Genomic DNA, 17,667 nt, shown 5'->3' with positions numbered 1-17,667 from the left:
CTTGTATTATATATGGGACAAAGGGAGTAATACTTTAGTTTTAGTTATAACTAAAGTACTATACTTTTTGACAAATTAATTATTTGTTGTGTTAACATATGATACATTAATACATGTTGAATTATAAAAGGTAATATAAATAAAGAGACCTAGTGGCCTGTGTGTGTGTGTGGGTGGGTGGGGGCGTGATATACAACCAGGCGCATTTTGTTAGGTTTCACCTTGGCCAGTGGCGGAGACGGGGACATGTAAATTATGTAGGATCGAATAAAAATACCAAACTTAAAACATGAATAATAGGAAAAATAAATAAATAACCAAATCCTTGTGCGGAAATTACGTGATTAGTGAAGCACTTTGATGCATTAATTAGGCCCCATTCAACCTTCCAACAGTACTAGCTAGTTTTGCAAGCTCGATCAAAAAGCTATATCGGATTTCTGCCATGGCGATTACTGAAAGCACTTTTTGGTACACATAGTGTTTGAAACGGTCATTGCATGCTATCACCGCTATGATCACTTTATAGCAAGTCGCGCAACAAGCAAACATAAGTGAACTTTTACAATTACAAAAAACAAATTAAGTTGTAACTAGTTAACATTCACATTCATTTTTCTTCATTGTAAAACGTAGAAGTTAAATTTGACCTTACATTCATGGGGACTGATCTATCACATGCTAATCTATCTTGTTGATTTTTTTCAATTTTTTTCTTAACTATTTAAGTGACATGCAAATAATACGGGGACGTCGCCTCGAGAATTTAAAATAGTTTCCCCATTCTCACTCAATACTTAGGTTACGTTAATTAGCGCCGCCACTCCACTCAGCTCATCAACAAATGCAGATTCTCGTCTCCCAGGTGAAACTACCTCAGGTGAGTTCTACGTGAAGTATATATCATGGATATATATCTCCACAGCTGCAGGGTGGCTGGGCTCCGTTGAGCAACGCGGTGGCGACAAGGCCTCAAATAATCGATAATTATGCATATGGAAATAATAAGTGGTTCGTTATTTATTTGGTAACTTATTGTGTTTCCCGACCATTCCTCTAGATCATGCGAGCCCCTCTCATCTCCACACCAACCCCTGAGACCTAACTTGTTTGCAGCGCCATCCATCTTTCGGGCCATTGGGAGGAGAAGAGGTGCATGCTTGACAAAGAAGAAAAGGTGCATTTAATCTCAATGTTCATCCACGGTCAATAGATTGGACACCCAGCTACACCATGTCATCTGTGACGGGTCCAGATCCTAGCTAATTTGTGACACCTCATAACACATGTATGATCAGTAATGACTCAACCTTATTTATAACTGGTGAAGATCCGTCAATGGGAATGCTATTTGTGACGTGCTGTTAAAAGAATACTCGTAAAAAAATGAGATTGACACGATTACCGAGTAGCATTATCACCTGTCACATATGACTTATTTATGATGGGTTGGTTTAATGGTTTTTATACCCATCATAGATTTGGATAATGGGAGAAAAATGCTCTCATCACCACCCATTACTATTGTAAATCATGGTTAAAAAATAGACTTCTCCCTTGCTAGTTTCTAGTTGCCAACTCATTCAGTACTCACAAGAATCTCTAAGACAAAAAAAAAAAAAGCACATGAGATCTCAATCATCACATTCACACGTTCACACTACGTCGATCTGCTAACAAAATAGAGTATAGGATCTGCAAACATCTTGGGCTGCTCTTTTGGCCTTGTCGCGCTGCTCGTCCTCTCCTTGATGAGCGCTTTGTACTGATCGAACTTCTTGGTGAATTGATCTAGTAATAGTTGGAGCAGGAGACGATAGCGGCGAGATCGTGAACAAACTGAGGGGGGACAGCAGCAAGGTCGTTCACTAGCTGCTGGTGTGGCGGTGCTCGCGGTCTCCGCCGTTGCCACAATCTTCACAGAGTTGACGACGATGAGGCAGAAGGGCGAAGGGTGGCAATGACCTCAAGGCCTGCGGCGAGGATGGTGAGTTTGGTCCGATGACAAGGACGACAATCTCGGGGTGGCGATGATCCATGGCGTGTGACAAGGACGACAAACTTGGACCGGCAAGAGACAGTGGCCTTGGGACGGAGGAAGAGAGCTCTAGGCGATCATATTCCGTAGTCCCAGACCACCTAGAGTGAGCTTGACTTTCTAGGCTCGAGCTTGATAAAAGCTCCAGCCGAGGCTAATCCGCCATCGAGCTTTTGACCTCAGTTAGGCTCCTGAGATCGACCAAGTATATGATAATGTATATTTTATTCATAATATTTTATGGAAAACAATAATTTTAACTTAATAATATTAAAACAAACTATGGATAACATAAGAATATTATATGAGACCAAAACATACTAATTTTCATATGAATGTAAAAGATAATAATTAAACGTACGCATAGGCTCATGAGAAGCTTAAGCTGGGCTCGACAAAGCTTGTGAGTTTGGGGCTAGGCTCGAGCAAAGCTCGAATCAAGTCTGAGATGAGCCAAGCTCATGCAGCTTGTGAGCCTGGAACTTTTTTGACAGCCCTACTCATCGGTGGGGTGGAACTGGAACCCCAATGGCAGGTCCAGCCGCACCACCGCCTGATTGATTTGAGGAGCTACAGGAGAAACATCTAAAGGAGAGTTGTGGAGAGAGAGAGAGAGAGCGCTATGGATAAGAATTTCGTGATCTCCATGGAGTTCTGAAAGATTTGATTTATTCGGTGGGAGAGAGCTACAATGGTTTTGGTGGCAGTGACAGGAAATAAAATAGACCCGTTAGAGATAATCTCTCATCTTTCATGGGTTGTATTTGATATCCGTTAAAGATGACTTATATATATGTGATGGGTTATGTTTTTGACCCATCGTAGATGTGATATTATCTACACTGATCATAGTAGTCACTTATCACAAATATATTTATTAGAGGTCACCACTAGAACCCAACATGGATAATAATATATCCGTGATAGGCCATCTCTCATAGCCTCATCTCAAGTTTTTAGAACAGTTAGAGATGAGGTCATCTTTAGTGGGTCTTATTTACTGGTTAGAGATGTGCGGTCACCGATGACCGATTCTGTAGCAATGGGAGTGAATCTTTCGAGGATTTAATATGCAGTAAACAGTTCTCTTAACACGTTCACGTACGTGATGCGAAGTGAAATACACCGATGAACATTACTGCTATTGTCAAGCCAGTATTGGAAATGCTTCTAGACCAAGCAAGCGCATGCATGCATGGTCAGGACATTAACTAAATTGTACGTACAACACAATAATTAACCTAGGACTTAATTACATGCAATGTGTGCAGCAGGACCTACATGCATGTGCGCGCTCCTCTTAATTTCCCTCGCATTGATGTGCCATTGGTCATCAGATCTCTCCCACTGTTCCTCCCGTTCACAAGAAAGATCTGTCCATGCTTAACATTCATTTAGGACGGAAAGGGGAGATTTGTGTCGTTTTTCACAAGCACGGTGCTTTCCGAACAGTGCGTGTGTTTACACCCAAATTTAGAACCTAGGTTTAAATTAAGAAAAATTGCCAATATTTGAAAAAGTCATCGGTTTCCTCCACAGGGCCGGTCTGACCGCCGTGTATTGGCCGATCAGACCGCTGCTTGAGGGCCGGTCTGACCGACGGCATGTGACCTGTCAGACCGACAGAGTCCGAGCCTGAGTTTGTTTTCGTCGGGTCTCGGGATTCATTACTCGGGAGGCTATATTTCGGATTTCCTTAGGTTTCTATCCTGAGTTGGACGTGAAGGGGGATCTGAGACCAACCCCTATATAAAGGACAAGGCCGGTTAAATTGAGCATACAATCTACACACAATCCAATTTAGCCAATTGAATTGCTTTTTCAACTAGAAAGATAGCCCGCGCACACGCGTGGGCACCTTATATAATGTGTGTGAATTTTATTATGAATATTTATGTGTGGCTGACTTTTTATTAAAATATTTTTTTACTATATTCTAAACTAAAATTAAGCTTATTTAGTGTGCTTTGAATGCTAGTTATTTTCTTACAATTACACTTGCAACATATAAATTCTAAAATAAAATTACTTAAGATCATGCAGTTTTGAAATTATGAGAAAGCATTATGTCAAAACAATGAAGGTGGTTCCTATGAGAAAATTTAGGAAAATTTAGGGTATTTTGACTCCCAGAAGGATATCTCGATACCCCAAAAGAAATCCAATAATATCAATTTTTGTTTGATTTTATTTTAAGTTATATATATATACATATAGGACACCTATTTCCTACTACCGGGAGTAGTTACTCCCTCCTCTTAATGGGTCAGGTTATGATCCAATAACCGGTCCTTAGCTTGGTTATTTTATTTAAACAATTAACTAAATTGTTTATTTGTTGAAATTATTTATTATTCGTTAGTTGCATGCAAACGAACTTAGTTAGTTGACATTAACATGCTAGCAAAAGAAACATGCAAGCGATATACTAATTTTAGTTAGTTGATGGTGACATCTTCTGCTCGTTTTTAATTAGCTAATTTAAGTAGCATGCATTCAAAAAGGTTTGTATCCCACGAAAATACCGGACGGCACCTAAACTCTGAATTAGTGAGCTGGATAAGGTGGGAGTAGTTACTCCCGGTAGTAGCATATAATTTTCCTATACATATATATATATATATATATATATATATATATATATATATATATATATATATATATATATATATTCATTGTAACAGTCCTCATAAAATGTTTTTTTCTATTTAGAATGGGTTTTAAATCCAGCAACATTTTTTTTAGTTTTCAATTTATTTCATGCCCTATTTTTTTTTAAAGTTTCATTCTATAAATCATCCTTGAAATGCTTTGATCTTTGCAATTTAGGGTGAAAATATAAATGCATTTATTGCATGGGGTAAAGGTATATGTTATAAATTTTATCTCATGAAATATTGAAGTAGTGGTCATAGTATTTTTTGTGAATTATCACTAAACTGAAGTGTCTTATAACAAATAATACTCCCTCCATTCCATAATATAAAGCACAACTATTTTTTTCTGATGTTCCATAATTAATATAAGGCGTGCATACATGCATGCAATTAATTAGCACATCTTATCCATTAAATTATTATTTTTTAAAATCCTCCACCCTCGAGATCTCTAATCTATTGGGTGCATGCATTATATTTATTAGGGTGACACAAATTAGGACGTGATAATAATAGTTTCTTGGTATTTGGGTTAAGGGTGGTTGTGCCTTATATTTTGGAACGGAGGGAGTACATGTTTCTAGATTGTTCTACATCAGGACTCACGATTTAAAATGTTAGCATGTTTTACCAGAAAAATAAAAAAAATGGACATGGCCTTTAATTCTTATATGGAATTGACTTGATATATTTCTAAGGCCACCTCAAGGTTGTATCATTATTAAGATTCTTAGGTGCAATCCACAAGCTTATTGGTATGATCTTCAACCGACCCACCTTTATTTTCAACTTGTTGTCTATAATGCTAGATGAGTACATTTATGATTAAAAAATTATATATGTCACTTAAAATTCTTTTTCTCTAATTTATTAGTGACTTCATAGATCATATTTGTAAGTTGGATGCTATGAACATCATTATTAAGAACATTTATTTATTTCCAAAAAAGATTGTTTTAAAAGTATCAAGGTCAATTTGTATAAGTACACAGCCCCGTATGCATGTTAAGAGAAATTAATTAAGTCGGTAGAAAGTCACTATATGTCTAACGGGATATAAGTAATAGATAGAGGTCCATTTGTTTTTTTGCCCATATAGATAATTTTAATTTTAATTGTTAAGGAGATAGAAAACAAAGAGAAAATAATGGCAAGGAGAGAGGGAGGTTTGGGATGTTTTTCTAAATGATCAATTTAACCATCTAAAATAATGTATTGGATGTTTAAGTCAAAACCGATGGTCGGATGTTTTGTTTTCTTGTCAGAATTTTTAGGATTTTATCTGATCTATGAGAGCAACGTAACATCTTAAGAGTGTTTATAGATGGACTTTTAACACCGCATGCCGCAATGGAGTAAGAGAGAAGCAAGGAGGTTTGGGCTTTTTTTTTTAAAAAAAAAGATCTAATGACCCAAAATAATGTGTCAATCGATTGAAAATAATATTTCCATAGATTTAAATAAAAACAAATGGTTGGATTATTTTTTTCAAAAATTCAAAGATTTTTCTTTGCTTTAAGAATGCCATATAATAGTTTAGAAGCATCTATAAGATGTTTAATGGATTTGAATGTCGCATAGGGGTGGGGAGAGGAGAGAGGTTTGGGTTTTTCTATTTAAAAATACTAACAATCTAAACAAAGTATTGGAGTACGTACGTACTCCAGTACGTGGGAGGACGAGAGGTGGGGTTTTACATGAGGAGGTAAAAACAGTCACAGAAATTCCCGATCGACCGAGCGTCATTTCTGTATAAGGGGTATTGTTTCCGATCATACCTTTTTGGCTATTTTTAAATTTTATTTTTTCTAATTTATTTCTGCATCGTATTAATGTCGACATTGAGTAGTTCAAATGATAAATATGGTCAGTTACCGGCCTATCGAGAATCGTTTCCGAAGAGATGAGACCGATTCCAACCGTTTCCGACCGTTTTCACCCTGGAGGTGCGCCTAATCAATCTAATCTAACGGTTGATAATGTTGGACCACCGATTTAATTGAAAGTCGAGGGATGTATGTTTTGCTTTATCTAATCTAATGGTGTAAAATAAGTCCACCAATTTAAGTAAAATCGACGTTGAGATTAAATAATGCCACATGGCAATGTATCCGTCAATTTAAGTAGAAATCGATAATCGATTACTTCTTTTTTTTATGATTTTATAGTATTTCTCTAATTTAATAGCACCAAGTAGCGGTTTAAAAGTGTTTGTTGTAAGATGTATAAAGTGACAGAGGGAGAGTTAGTAGACCTAGTAGGTGAAAGTCTATTTGTGGGGCCTTTTTGCCTCTGAAAATAATTTTGGTTTTAATTAATTTCTCGTAAAGACAAAGAAAGAAACATATAGAAGTACGTACGTACATTGCACATTACGTACGCTTGTTTGTTTGTAGAGGGGAGTTTCTGGATGTGATTTTTATTGCCAAATAGCTCTAACGATCTAAAATAATTGGTCCACCAATTTAAATGAAAATCAATGGTCGGATTTCTTTTTTTTATTAGAATGCCACTTGGCGACTCGAGAGCGTTTATAGGAAGTTTAATGGACTTTTAGTATATAATAGATATTTCAATCTAGTTCTAGTCTAGTTCGTTTATCTTTATCGATTTGCACCGTAAATCATCCGCCTTCGCTGCGAGAGTGCGAAATCCTTTGTAGGTTTGTCCCCGAAACCTTCCGTTTTTCCATGAGACGGGTAGTTATCTATTGTTTCATCTAAATCGGCTCCACTAGCTGATTTAATTTATCAAAACCCATCTCGGTCTAACTTTTGCTAGATTGGGGTGGTTGGCGACTCTACAATCAGCGCAAGATATTTAGATGTCCTATCGTGCTTGTCTACTTATCAAAAAAGTTGCCAACAATGTGTTTTTTAAAAACTTTTAATAATAAAGTTGTTTTAAAAATCATATTAATTTACTTTTAAATTTAAAATAATCAATAGTCAATTAGTTATGCGTTAATGACTCATCTTGCTTTGCATATATTCTCCATATTCTCTTTTTTCTCTCCTCTTAATCAAACCAACACAAATACTTCCTCCGTCCCAAAATATAAGGCGCCCTTGTTTTAATGAAAATCAAATTGGGTAATTTTTAACTAATGATTATACTAACAATATCTATGCTAAGTATAATACATGTTATATTACTAGATTTATACTTAAAATACTTCTATGTGATGTAAATTTTATAGTTATTGATAACAAATAAATTACTCTTCAAAGTATGTCATTGAAGACGATATAAAAAGTTTATAGGTTTTATAACTTGGGATAGAGGAAGTAACACACTATCAGCGAAAATAGGATAGCAAGCTACCTTCTGACCAGAACCTAGACACCAACATATACTCTCAGATTACAAATTATTTTAACTTTTAGAGTATTTATTTTGTTCAAAATAAATCAATTTCTACTGTCTTGACTTACCATTGGCTCACAAACCAAAAGGTTTTATTTAATACTTCTTGCCCACCTCCCACTAATATTGTTTTCTTTTAAAAAAGAGACATCTCAGTCTTTTCATCTCTCTATATATAGTAAAGCTTTTTCAAGATCCGAGTCATTCTATAAAAAAATTTATCTGACATAGAAAATAATGTATTTATGATTTTTTGTTAAGAAGAAGAAGCATCAACCAAACCAGTCAAGAAAGGCCGTGAATCCAACCCCCCCCCCCCCCCCCCCAAATGTAGACTTGCCCCCCATAGACCCTCCTACCTCTCACACGAGGGTCACGTTCTCGATAGATTCTTACCCTGTAGACTAGGTCTAAAAATTACTGAGTCTAACCCTGAACATAGAGGTGTTACTTGAGCAATGCTTTTATTTTAGAATAGAGCAAGTAATTGAGTATTAACTGATGATGATGGGGTGAGCCTATAGCTAAGAGCAAGTTTAATCAGAGAGGTAATTGCTCTCCTAATCTTATCCATGCTAACAGCTCATCAATCATGAGGCAGCACACACGACATATTAACTTTGCATCCCCAACAATCTAAAGTAATTTGTTGACTTTGTTTGCCCAATCCACTTTTTCCCTTTCTCTCACTTTCTCGATGGCCTCCCTGGCATCACCACTCGACACCACCCTCTCCCTCCATCGAGATCTTGTCCAGCTCCAATGTCACCACACCGTCGTTCTTCTCCAAATCTCCGGTGGCTCCCGCTGCCTGATCAGCCACCAACTTCCATCACCTCCTAACCACAATAACCTTCCATCAATCCTCTCTGGCTTCCCGTAATTATTTTTTTTTATCTTGGATGTTCTTTTATGCCTTAATTTTTTATATGACTAAAACATAATATGATATATACGGTATATGTTGCATTCGGTTATCATGACTATATCCAACCTATATATGTTCATTTTATTTAGAGGTGCATCCGCCAAACTCTACGCGTGTGCATTGATGTATACTCTCTCTGTCAAAAAAAAAAAAGGCCAACTTAGATATGGATGGGCCATTTTCCACATTTGCTGTCCTAGGTAATGTCCTATCCATATCTAGGTAGTTTTTTTTTTTAAGACAGAGGGAGTATGCAATGGCTAGCTACTTGGGAACAATTGGACTACTGCTCCCTAACACACGAATCCACTTCTATAGCAAGTGTTTGCATACAGTACAGCTAGCTGCTGCCTGCATATGTAGATGCGTTGTCGGGTCCAGTGTACATTCATGAACATGAGCACGTTGTGCATGCATTCCTTAATTAATTAATTGGGCCACTACTCCGGATCACAGGTGATTATCTCTACTTGTGACGCGTCTTAGGGAATCCACAATGTAAACATGCACAGTAACCTTAAGTAATAAAATAGTATTTTTTTTCTACCTTTATGTATTGGAAGAAGAGAAAACAAGGAATATTGCTATGGCCAATTTTAAGCTTAAGACTGAACCATAAGAAGTAAAAAATTAATTAGTTCATGCATTTTACAATATATAGAGTGATATTTCATTCATGTTGGTTGTGTTTTTTTTTACGACTGAATCCCAGCTTAGGATCAAGAATACCATATACTTCCTCTGTTTCAGGTTATGAGACTTTCTAGTATTACCCATATTCATGTGTATAGATTCATTAACATTTATATAAATGTGGGTAATCCTAGAAAGTCTTATAACTTGAAAGGGAGGTAGTACATTATAGCATTCGGTATAGACAAATAAACAAAGATTATGGGTCCTATTTTACTGCCCTACTGACCTTAAACATTGAGGATGTCCTAAACCTACGGCCTACAGCCTCTAATAGGCTATCCGTGACGAGATCCGACATAGATTGGCCGTTAAGGCTGGGCCCATCTAGAAAAGTGTGCTAGGAGTAGGAGTAGTAATAGACTAGTAGTACGTACGTACTCTTACCATGCATGCAGAGCTAGCTAATTACTCCAACAACAACAACAACATTATGTTATTTCTGGCAATTAACGCTTGACCCCCTGTGTCGCCGGCCGGCGCGAGGTCGCACTCCGGCTGATCGAATAATTTGCCGACGAAATCGACCACGCTGCATGAGGTCTCCACCTCACCACAAGTCGCTCCACATCGACCTCGCCGGTAAAACGTTGAGCTCGCACGTACACGACGCGCATCGTCGACGATGACACCACGCGTGATGCGAGTCCCTCACCAATCACTCGCCTCCACTATATAAACCCCATGGCCTCCTCGCTGCAGCTCACAGCCTCCTCCATCTCCTCTACAGCAGCTCACTCACTGCTCAACAATGGCGACGGCGAGGTTGATCCTCCTGCTCACGGTGGCGGCGGCGGCGGCGGGCTCCTGCTGCTTCTGCAGCGCCCAGGAGGTGATCGTGGGCGGCGTCGGCGAGCAGCTGGCGACGGCGCCGCCGGCCGCGCCCGCTCCCTCGCCGCCGCCGCCGCCGCCGTACTGCGGCAGCGTGAGGACGGCGGTGGAGGCGCACAACATCATCGGATGGAAGACGGTGCCGGCGGACTGTGCCGAGTACGTCTCCGACTACTTGACCGGCGAGCGATACGGCCGCGACTCCGACGTGGTGATCAACGAGGCCATCGCCTACGCCGAGAGCCTCAAGCTCTCCGGCCATGGCAAGGAGATCTGGGTGTTTGACGTCGACGAGACCGCCCTCTCCACCCTGCCCTACCAGGCCAAGCATGGCTATGGGTACGTGTGCTCAAAAAATGATAATTTTCTAAAACTGCAATTAAGAAATAAAAATTCGAACCAAGCTTGGACCCTTATTAATATTTTTAGTTTTTTTTATAAATGTTCAAATCCAAATTACTATCCCCTTCGCAGAACTAAGCCATATGACCACGCGAGCTTCGTCCAATACGTGGCTGGAGGGAGCGCACCGGCGCTACAGGGAACACTGCGACTCTACAGACGGTTGCTGCAGCTCGGCATCAAGCCGGTGTTCCTGACCGACCGCACCGAGGACCAGAGGGCCGTCACCACCCACAACCTCCTCTCGCAAGGCTACTGCAGCTGGGAGAAGCTATTACTCCAGCCTGTTGGGCTCCAGACCACGACTCAGGCGTTCAAGACCGGCGAGCGGCAGAAATTGGTGAGCGCCGGCTATGTCATCGTCGGCAACATCGGTGACCAATGGAGCGATATCCTCGGATCACCAGAGGGCTACCGCACCTTCAAATACCCCAACCCCATATACTACGTCGCGTAGTTTGGTGTCGGCGCCATCGCTAGCTAGCTTAGCTATAGCTAGCTATATCGATGGATCATAGTTCGCGTGCGTTTCATCTACTTACTTTCTTCTCATGAACTGTCGTTTGTAGTTAATGTTTGACGCGTTTGCTTTGATTTTTCCTCGTTAGTTGTTGATGAGATGAAATTTAAATTTGTAATAATGTTTGTTTGGCATGGCAGTTGGCCATTCATTGATCAATGCATTGTGTTGAGCAAGCTGGTTGTATTTATTGATCGATGGATTGTACAGTTCCTTACATTAAACATATTCATTATAAATTGGATTTTTCATTCTCATTTCATATCTTCTTTTTTTGGAGAAAAATTTTCATTTCATATTCGTGAAGGAGAAAAGTGATCAGAGTGTGGCATGATCTATTTCAACCATGAATAACAAATAAAAACTGAACAATCGAAAACACCTTGATGCAGAATTTCTACAGTAGTTTTGTTAGAAATTAAGATGGTTTTCCTAGTTCTTCCCTTACAGTGCACATTTTGTTGATGCAATTGTCACTTAATTATATATGTCTACAACCATCAAATTTTCCTAATTTAAGCTCATGCAAACGAAAAACTACTACCATATCATCAAAACCATCATGAAATATGTTTTAGGGTGTCATCTGCGTAGTTTGAAAAGTTGATGATGTAAAATAACCTTCGAGCAACGTTCAAGAATTCATGATTCCAAATATATAGTTCTTAGAAACACAATACAATACAAACATATGCGTGCAAATACTCGAGATATTTAACTATTTACCACTGTTACAAGTGTCAATTAATGAGCTACTGAACCTACATGTCATAGACGCATGAGGGCACACATGTCATAGACTGTGAGAGGCAAATCCTTAATTATTGCCACATCTTAAAATTGGTAAAAAGTTAAATGCCTCCGCATACTCACCCACATAAACACACGTACACTTTATCCTATGATCTTCGAAAGACTGGCCAACATATGTTGAGATTGGTTTGAAAACTTATTAAAGTGTATAGGCGGTCCTTAAACTTGTGGGTTGTGTCATCTAGGTCCCTTAACTCTCAAAATGTATATCCATATCTTAAAACTTGTCAAAGTGTACCATCTAGGTCCCAAATCGATACATCCCTTCTAGGATCCTACGTGGCGCTGATGTGGCATGCCACATGGATGTGACGTATCCTTTTCCTTTTTTTTTCTTCTTTTCTTTTTCTTTTTCGTTTTCTTCTCATTCTTGTTTTTTTCCCTTTCTTTCGCTCGGGTCACAGAGAAAGAAGAAGAAAAGTTAAAAAAGAGAAGAAAAAAAGGAAAAAAAATAAATGGGTCCCATTTGTCAGTCAAAATGATGCCACGTTATGTCCGTGTAGCATGTCACATCATGCCACGTAGGATCCTAAAAGGGGTTGTGATGATTTGGGAACTAGATAACACACTATAACAAGTTTTTTGAGACTTGGATATGCATTTTGAGAGTTTAGGGATATAGATGACACACCCCTATAAGTATAAGTTTAAGCACCGTCCGTACACTTTACTCAACTTATTAGAATACCTGTAGAGCTGCAACTATCACCGCTGATTTGGCTAGAGATATTATTTAACAAACAAACATTATTAACTGAAAATGGACACCACAGAGATCAACCCTACAAATATATTGTCCTTGCACGTACTGTTCTCCAACAACCAACTTGCACACATTATCGTAATTTAATGGGTGTGCTCTTCGCTGCATATGCATGGGAAATATGTTGGTCCCTATATATGTTCTTGATTCTCTACATGGAGTACGTAAAGAACAAACTTGACCCTATGTAGAATATTATACTATAGCCATTGAGTAATGCATGCATTAATTCATGGCGGTTCGACAAAGACATGCATGCAATTAGCTCCCCATCTTTGAATAGACTATATATACGGATGCATGTGTAAGGAATGATTTAATTTAGAACAATTAACCTGACACTTAGCTAGATGGATGGAACTGACATAGAAAAAAATAGGTAGAAAAACACTAATATATGACGCCGTTTATTTTTGTTATAACCTTTAACCATTCATCTTGTTCAAAGAATTTGTGCAAATATTCAAAATATAAGTAACGCTTATAGTTTATCTAGTGATAAACCAAACCACAACAGCAGAAATAAAATTTTTAAATAAGACAAATACTGTTGACGAAAAAATCGAACACACTGGCCTGGGAGATCTGCTTAGCTCCTGTGCAGGTCCAAATCTTGATGAGGTGTGAGTGTGCCAGTCAGTTTGATCCTGCAACTGACAAGATATGCAAATAGCATATCAAAACAGCCAATCGGCTGACAAGCCGATGGAGTAGTTCCAGCCGATAGCCGATAATAGCTGATGCCGATACCAGCCGATAGTGATAGGGTTTAAGCAATCGGCTATATGTCCAATGTAGATAATGATATAAAGTCAATCGGCTGATGTAATAAAATAACAATATAATCGAGTAGAAACCAATCGGCTAGAAACAATATATAATAAGCACTGATCCGAAGGTTAAAGCATACATCGGCTGGAGGTCCGATGTCATAAAATCTATAAGATTATATTAAACAATTAAAATCTTATTGCGATCGGCTAAATCCAATATGTATGCAATCCTTGTAAGCCGATGCAACGTCCAGATAACTCATCGGCTGAAACCCTGATGAAACCCTTATTGGCAATCAAGAAGCAGGCTAGAGATTGATATTCTAAGCACGACTTAGTAGATCAAACTCAACTGATGCAGCACTAAGTATGAAAAGAAACACAATATCTAGACAATCAAGCCGTTGACTGATTTTCAGGGTGGTAGATGTCTAGGTTAATCTAATCTAGCAACGTGATTTAGCCGATACCGGCAGAAACCCTAAAACGAGAAGCAGCCGATAGAGCTAAATTGAGATGCTAGGACTAGATTAACATAGACATATGATAAATAGCCAGGCAAATATATTATCCAAACCAGAGTAATCCAAGAGGTCGAATGTCCTGATGCAACCTTGAACGACGCCGACGTAGACAATACAATTGCCTGGACCGGCGGAACATTCGACTTATCCCTTCACCGGAGATCGAAGACGATGCAACCCCGCGTCGGGTGCCATGTTCCGCCGCAACGTAAAAACAAAAGTAGAAGTAAAAAGGGTGGCGATGCGCCGAATTGTATTGATCGTGAAGATAATTACATAGACCCTGGGTGTACATATTTATACCCATGGGTTGATACAAGTCCTTGTCGAACAAGAAAGAAACTTTCCTAAAGATAAAAGGAAAAGATAAAGTCTTTATAGGACACTAAACACACTTTCCTAAAGATAAAAGGAAACTAACAAAATATTACTAATTAATAGATAACTTGCCATGCCGCATTCTCTTTGAACTCTGTCGTTTATGGATAACCTTCCTTTAGTAGGTTGATTTCCTTAACCGAATATAGCAGGAATCCGACTATTGGCGACTCGATAACTCCCATCGGCTGATTCCGAGATGCCGTAGCCGATAGTGACTCTAAGCCGATGATGACTTTGGGCTTACCAAATTTCACTGTAAACAAATAGTACTAAGAAAAATGCCATAGAGATCGGCACTATAGGTGTCGCAACAACTGAAACTGGCACCTATAGTGATTTTACCTTCTCCACGGGCTGAAAACACATAAAACCGACACCTTTAAGCAACTATAGGTGCCGGTTTTAAAGAAAAATCGACACCTATAGTATAGATGCCAGTTTTCTAAAAAAAACTCAACACCTTTAATATATTATAGGTATCGGTTTTTTAAGAAAACCAGCACCTATCCAAAACGAGCCGAGCCGCTGAGCCACCACCAAGTAGGGGGTGAAAACGGTACAGAAATTTTCCGGATTCTGGATCTATTTTTGAAAACGGAAACGGATTCAAAAATATTTTCTCGGAAACGGAATCGAAAATGATAAGGTCAGTTTCCGTCGGAACTCGGAATCGGTCGGAAATTTTCTCGGAATTTCCAAAAATTTTGTGACGGAAATACCCTGGATTCTTTTTTTAAGCACTGAATAGTGAATACCATGGTTTTTGGTTTTTATTTTTTAAAAAATATTTGTTATGCAAATCTAAAATAAATTAGAATTTTTTTTCCTGTATTGGGATTTATCAATAGCATTACTCTCTTAAACATAGATAATTTATTTCATAGATTGTGTTTTATGATGTACTGTCGATACTTAACAATTGGACTTATATGATTGTGTTTTATGATGAATTGTTGACCGTTGAGACTTGAGAATTGGATTTATTAGTTTGAGGTGTTTTTTATTCTAATAAATTTTCGTCACCGTATTCGCGCCGGTTCGTTTTCGCTCCGTTTTCGGTTCCGATAATATTCGATTCCGTTTTCGTATCCGGGGTTTCCCGCTTCCGCTTCTCAAAAAATATGAAAACGATAACGATAAAGATGGTTTCTGTACCGTTTTCACCCTTACCGCCGAGCCAATCTAGGTTGACGTATCGGCCTTATCTCCTATAAGTGAGCCTTATCCCCTCCATCTCTCTTGTCTGTCTCTCTCTCTCTCTCGGCTCTCACTACTTAGCACGCGGTGGTGGCTGGAGGGGAGGCGGCGGGCAATCGACAGGCAACGGGTGGCAGCGGGCACCCTCCCTTCCGCTGGATTCGGCGGGAGGGGATGCGCGGCAGGCGGCGGTGCAAAAGCAGATCCGTGACGAACGATAGGCGACAGCGGGCAACGGTGCAAGAGTGGAGGTGGCGGGCAAGAGGCGGGCGACGGGCGGCGGTGGCGCCCTCCCCTCCGCCGGATCTAGCGGGAGGGGAGGCGGCGGGCGAGAGGTGGCAGGTGGCGGCGGTGGTGCTCTCCCCTCCGCTGGATCCGGCGGGAGGGGAGGCGGCGGGCGGCGGGCGACGTGTAGCGGCGGCGGCGCCCTCCCCTCCGCCGGATCCGGCGGGAGGGGAGGCGGCATGTAGCGGGTGGCTGTAGCGCCGCCCCTCTATGCCTGTCCCAGTATATTAATTGTAGATTTTTTGTTGATGTTTGTTGACGAATTTGTTTATTCTGTGATGTCAATTTATTTTGGTGATGATTTGTGGATTATTTTGGGGTTTGGGATATCAATTTGATTTTGAGATGGGCGCTTGCGCGGTGACGGTGCTTGGTTAGTCCGGCTCGGATTCAAGCCAGCTCTCTTTTTTTTTTTGGCTGGAGCAATGGTAAAGGTGCCGGTTCTATTTTTGTTATAGTTGTTGGTTGCTATTATTGGTGTCGAGCAATTGGGGTCAGATGAAAATCCAGCACCTATAGGCCATTAGGAACCGACACGTTTGGTCCTTTTTTATAGTGAAATGATCAACATGATGTAAAAAGTTAACGACATCAGACAAAGGTAGTAATATTGGTACGTGATGTGGAATTAGATGAGCACATTAATTACTACTCCGTACTAGCGTCAATTATCGGAAACGCCTTCTAGTGTAAGCAAGCACATGCATCAACAATATAATCGAACCTAGAACTTGGTTATATGCATGCACCGCGCAGAGATGGTTTATCATCCCTTAAAAATATATTCTCTCATTTTTGCATGTTATATATATAGTCAAACATTTAACTTACATTTTTCACATCCTTCGCTCGCTCAAAGGTTTCCGCACCATCAGGTTTAATTCCAAAACCCCATGTCTTACATTGCCTTGCTTGGCTGTTGGCTCCATAGTTCCCGAACGTTTCATCTACTTAATTTTTTTTATCATGAACTGCTTGTAGTAGTTAATCTTTGATGCATATGCTTTCCTTGTTAGATATTGATGAAGTGCGATTTAAATTCGTAACAACTTTTCTTTGGCAGTTGGCCATTGATTGATAATTGTACAGTGTGAGCTAGCAAGCTGCAGGTTGTATTTATTAGAGTTATCAATAATGGAATTAATGGATCAAGATGGTGTCTTATATTGAATTTGTTCCATGTATATTGGATTTATTTATTTCATTACAGTACTTATTAATGGAATTATTGGATCAGACAGTTTGTTTCATTAAACGTGTTCAATTTTGATTTATTGTTGAACGAATCGACGAGCGCCAATACATTTAATTGAATAGAGCATGAGAAAACTATACAAAAGAAAAAAAGGAGCAAGAAATTAAAATCTACAACTAGATCTCGAAACCCAGGCTAGCGACCAGGGTAACCAAGTGGCCGGCCAAATTCCTTGCCCCATGTAGGGCCCACGTTTTGATCTCCTCCCTTATGTTGTTGACTAGGCCGGTCACCGAGAGCT

At 39.4% G+C, this 17,667-nt stretch overlaps 1 protein-coding gene across 1 annotated transcript; it reads left to right on the top strand.

Annotated features, from left to right (window-relative positions):
- The first annotated feature begins 10,402 nt into the window (after positions 1 to 10,402).
- On the top strand, positions 10,403 to 11,611 carry LOC127772665 (acid phosphatase 1-like). Its single transcript, XM_052298618.1, has 2 exons — positions 10,403 to 10,852; positions 10,988 to 11,611. The coding sequence occupies exons 1-2, from the start codon at positions 10,434 to 10,436 to the stop codon at positions 11,370 to 11,372; spliced, it is 804 nt and encodes a 267-aa protein (XP_052154578.1). The 5' UTR covers positions 10,403 to 10,433; the 3' UTR covers positions 11,373 to 11,611.
- The last annotated feature ends 6,056 nt before the right edge of the window (positions 11,612 to 17,667 follow it).

Source organism: Oryza glaberrima, chromosome 5, assembly GCF_000147395.1.
Source record: "Oryza glaberrima chromosome 5, OglaRS2, whole genome shotgun sequence".
NCBI classification, from domain to species: domain Eukaryota; kingdom Viridiplantae; phylum Streptophyta; class Magnoliopsida; order Poales; family Poaceae; genus Oryza; species Oryza glaberrima.
Note: the sequence above shows the minus strand (reverse complement) of the source record. Positions and strands in the feature narration are given on the sequence as shown.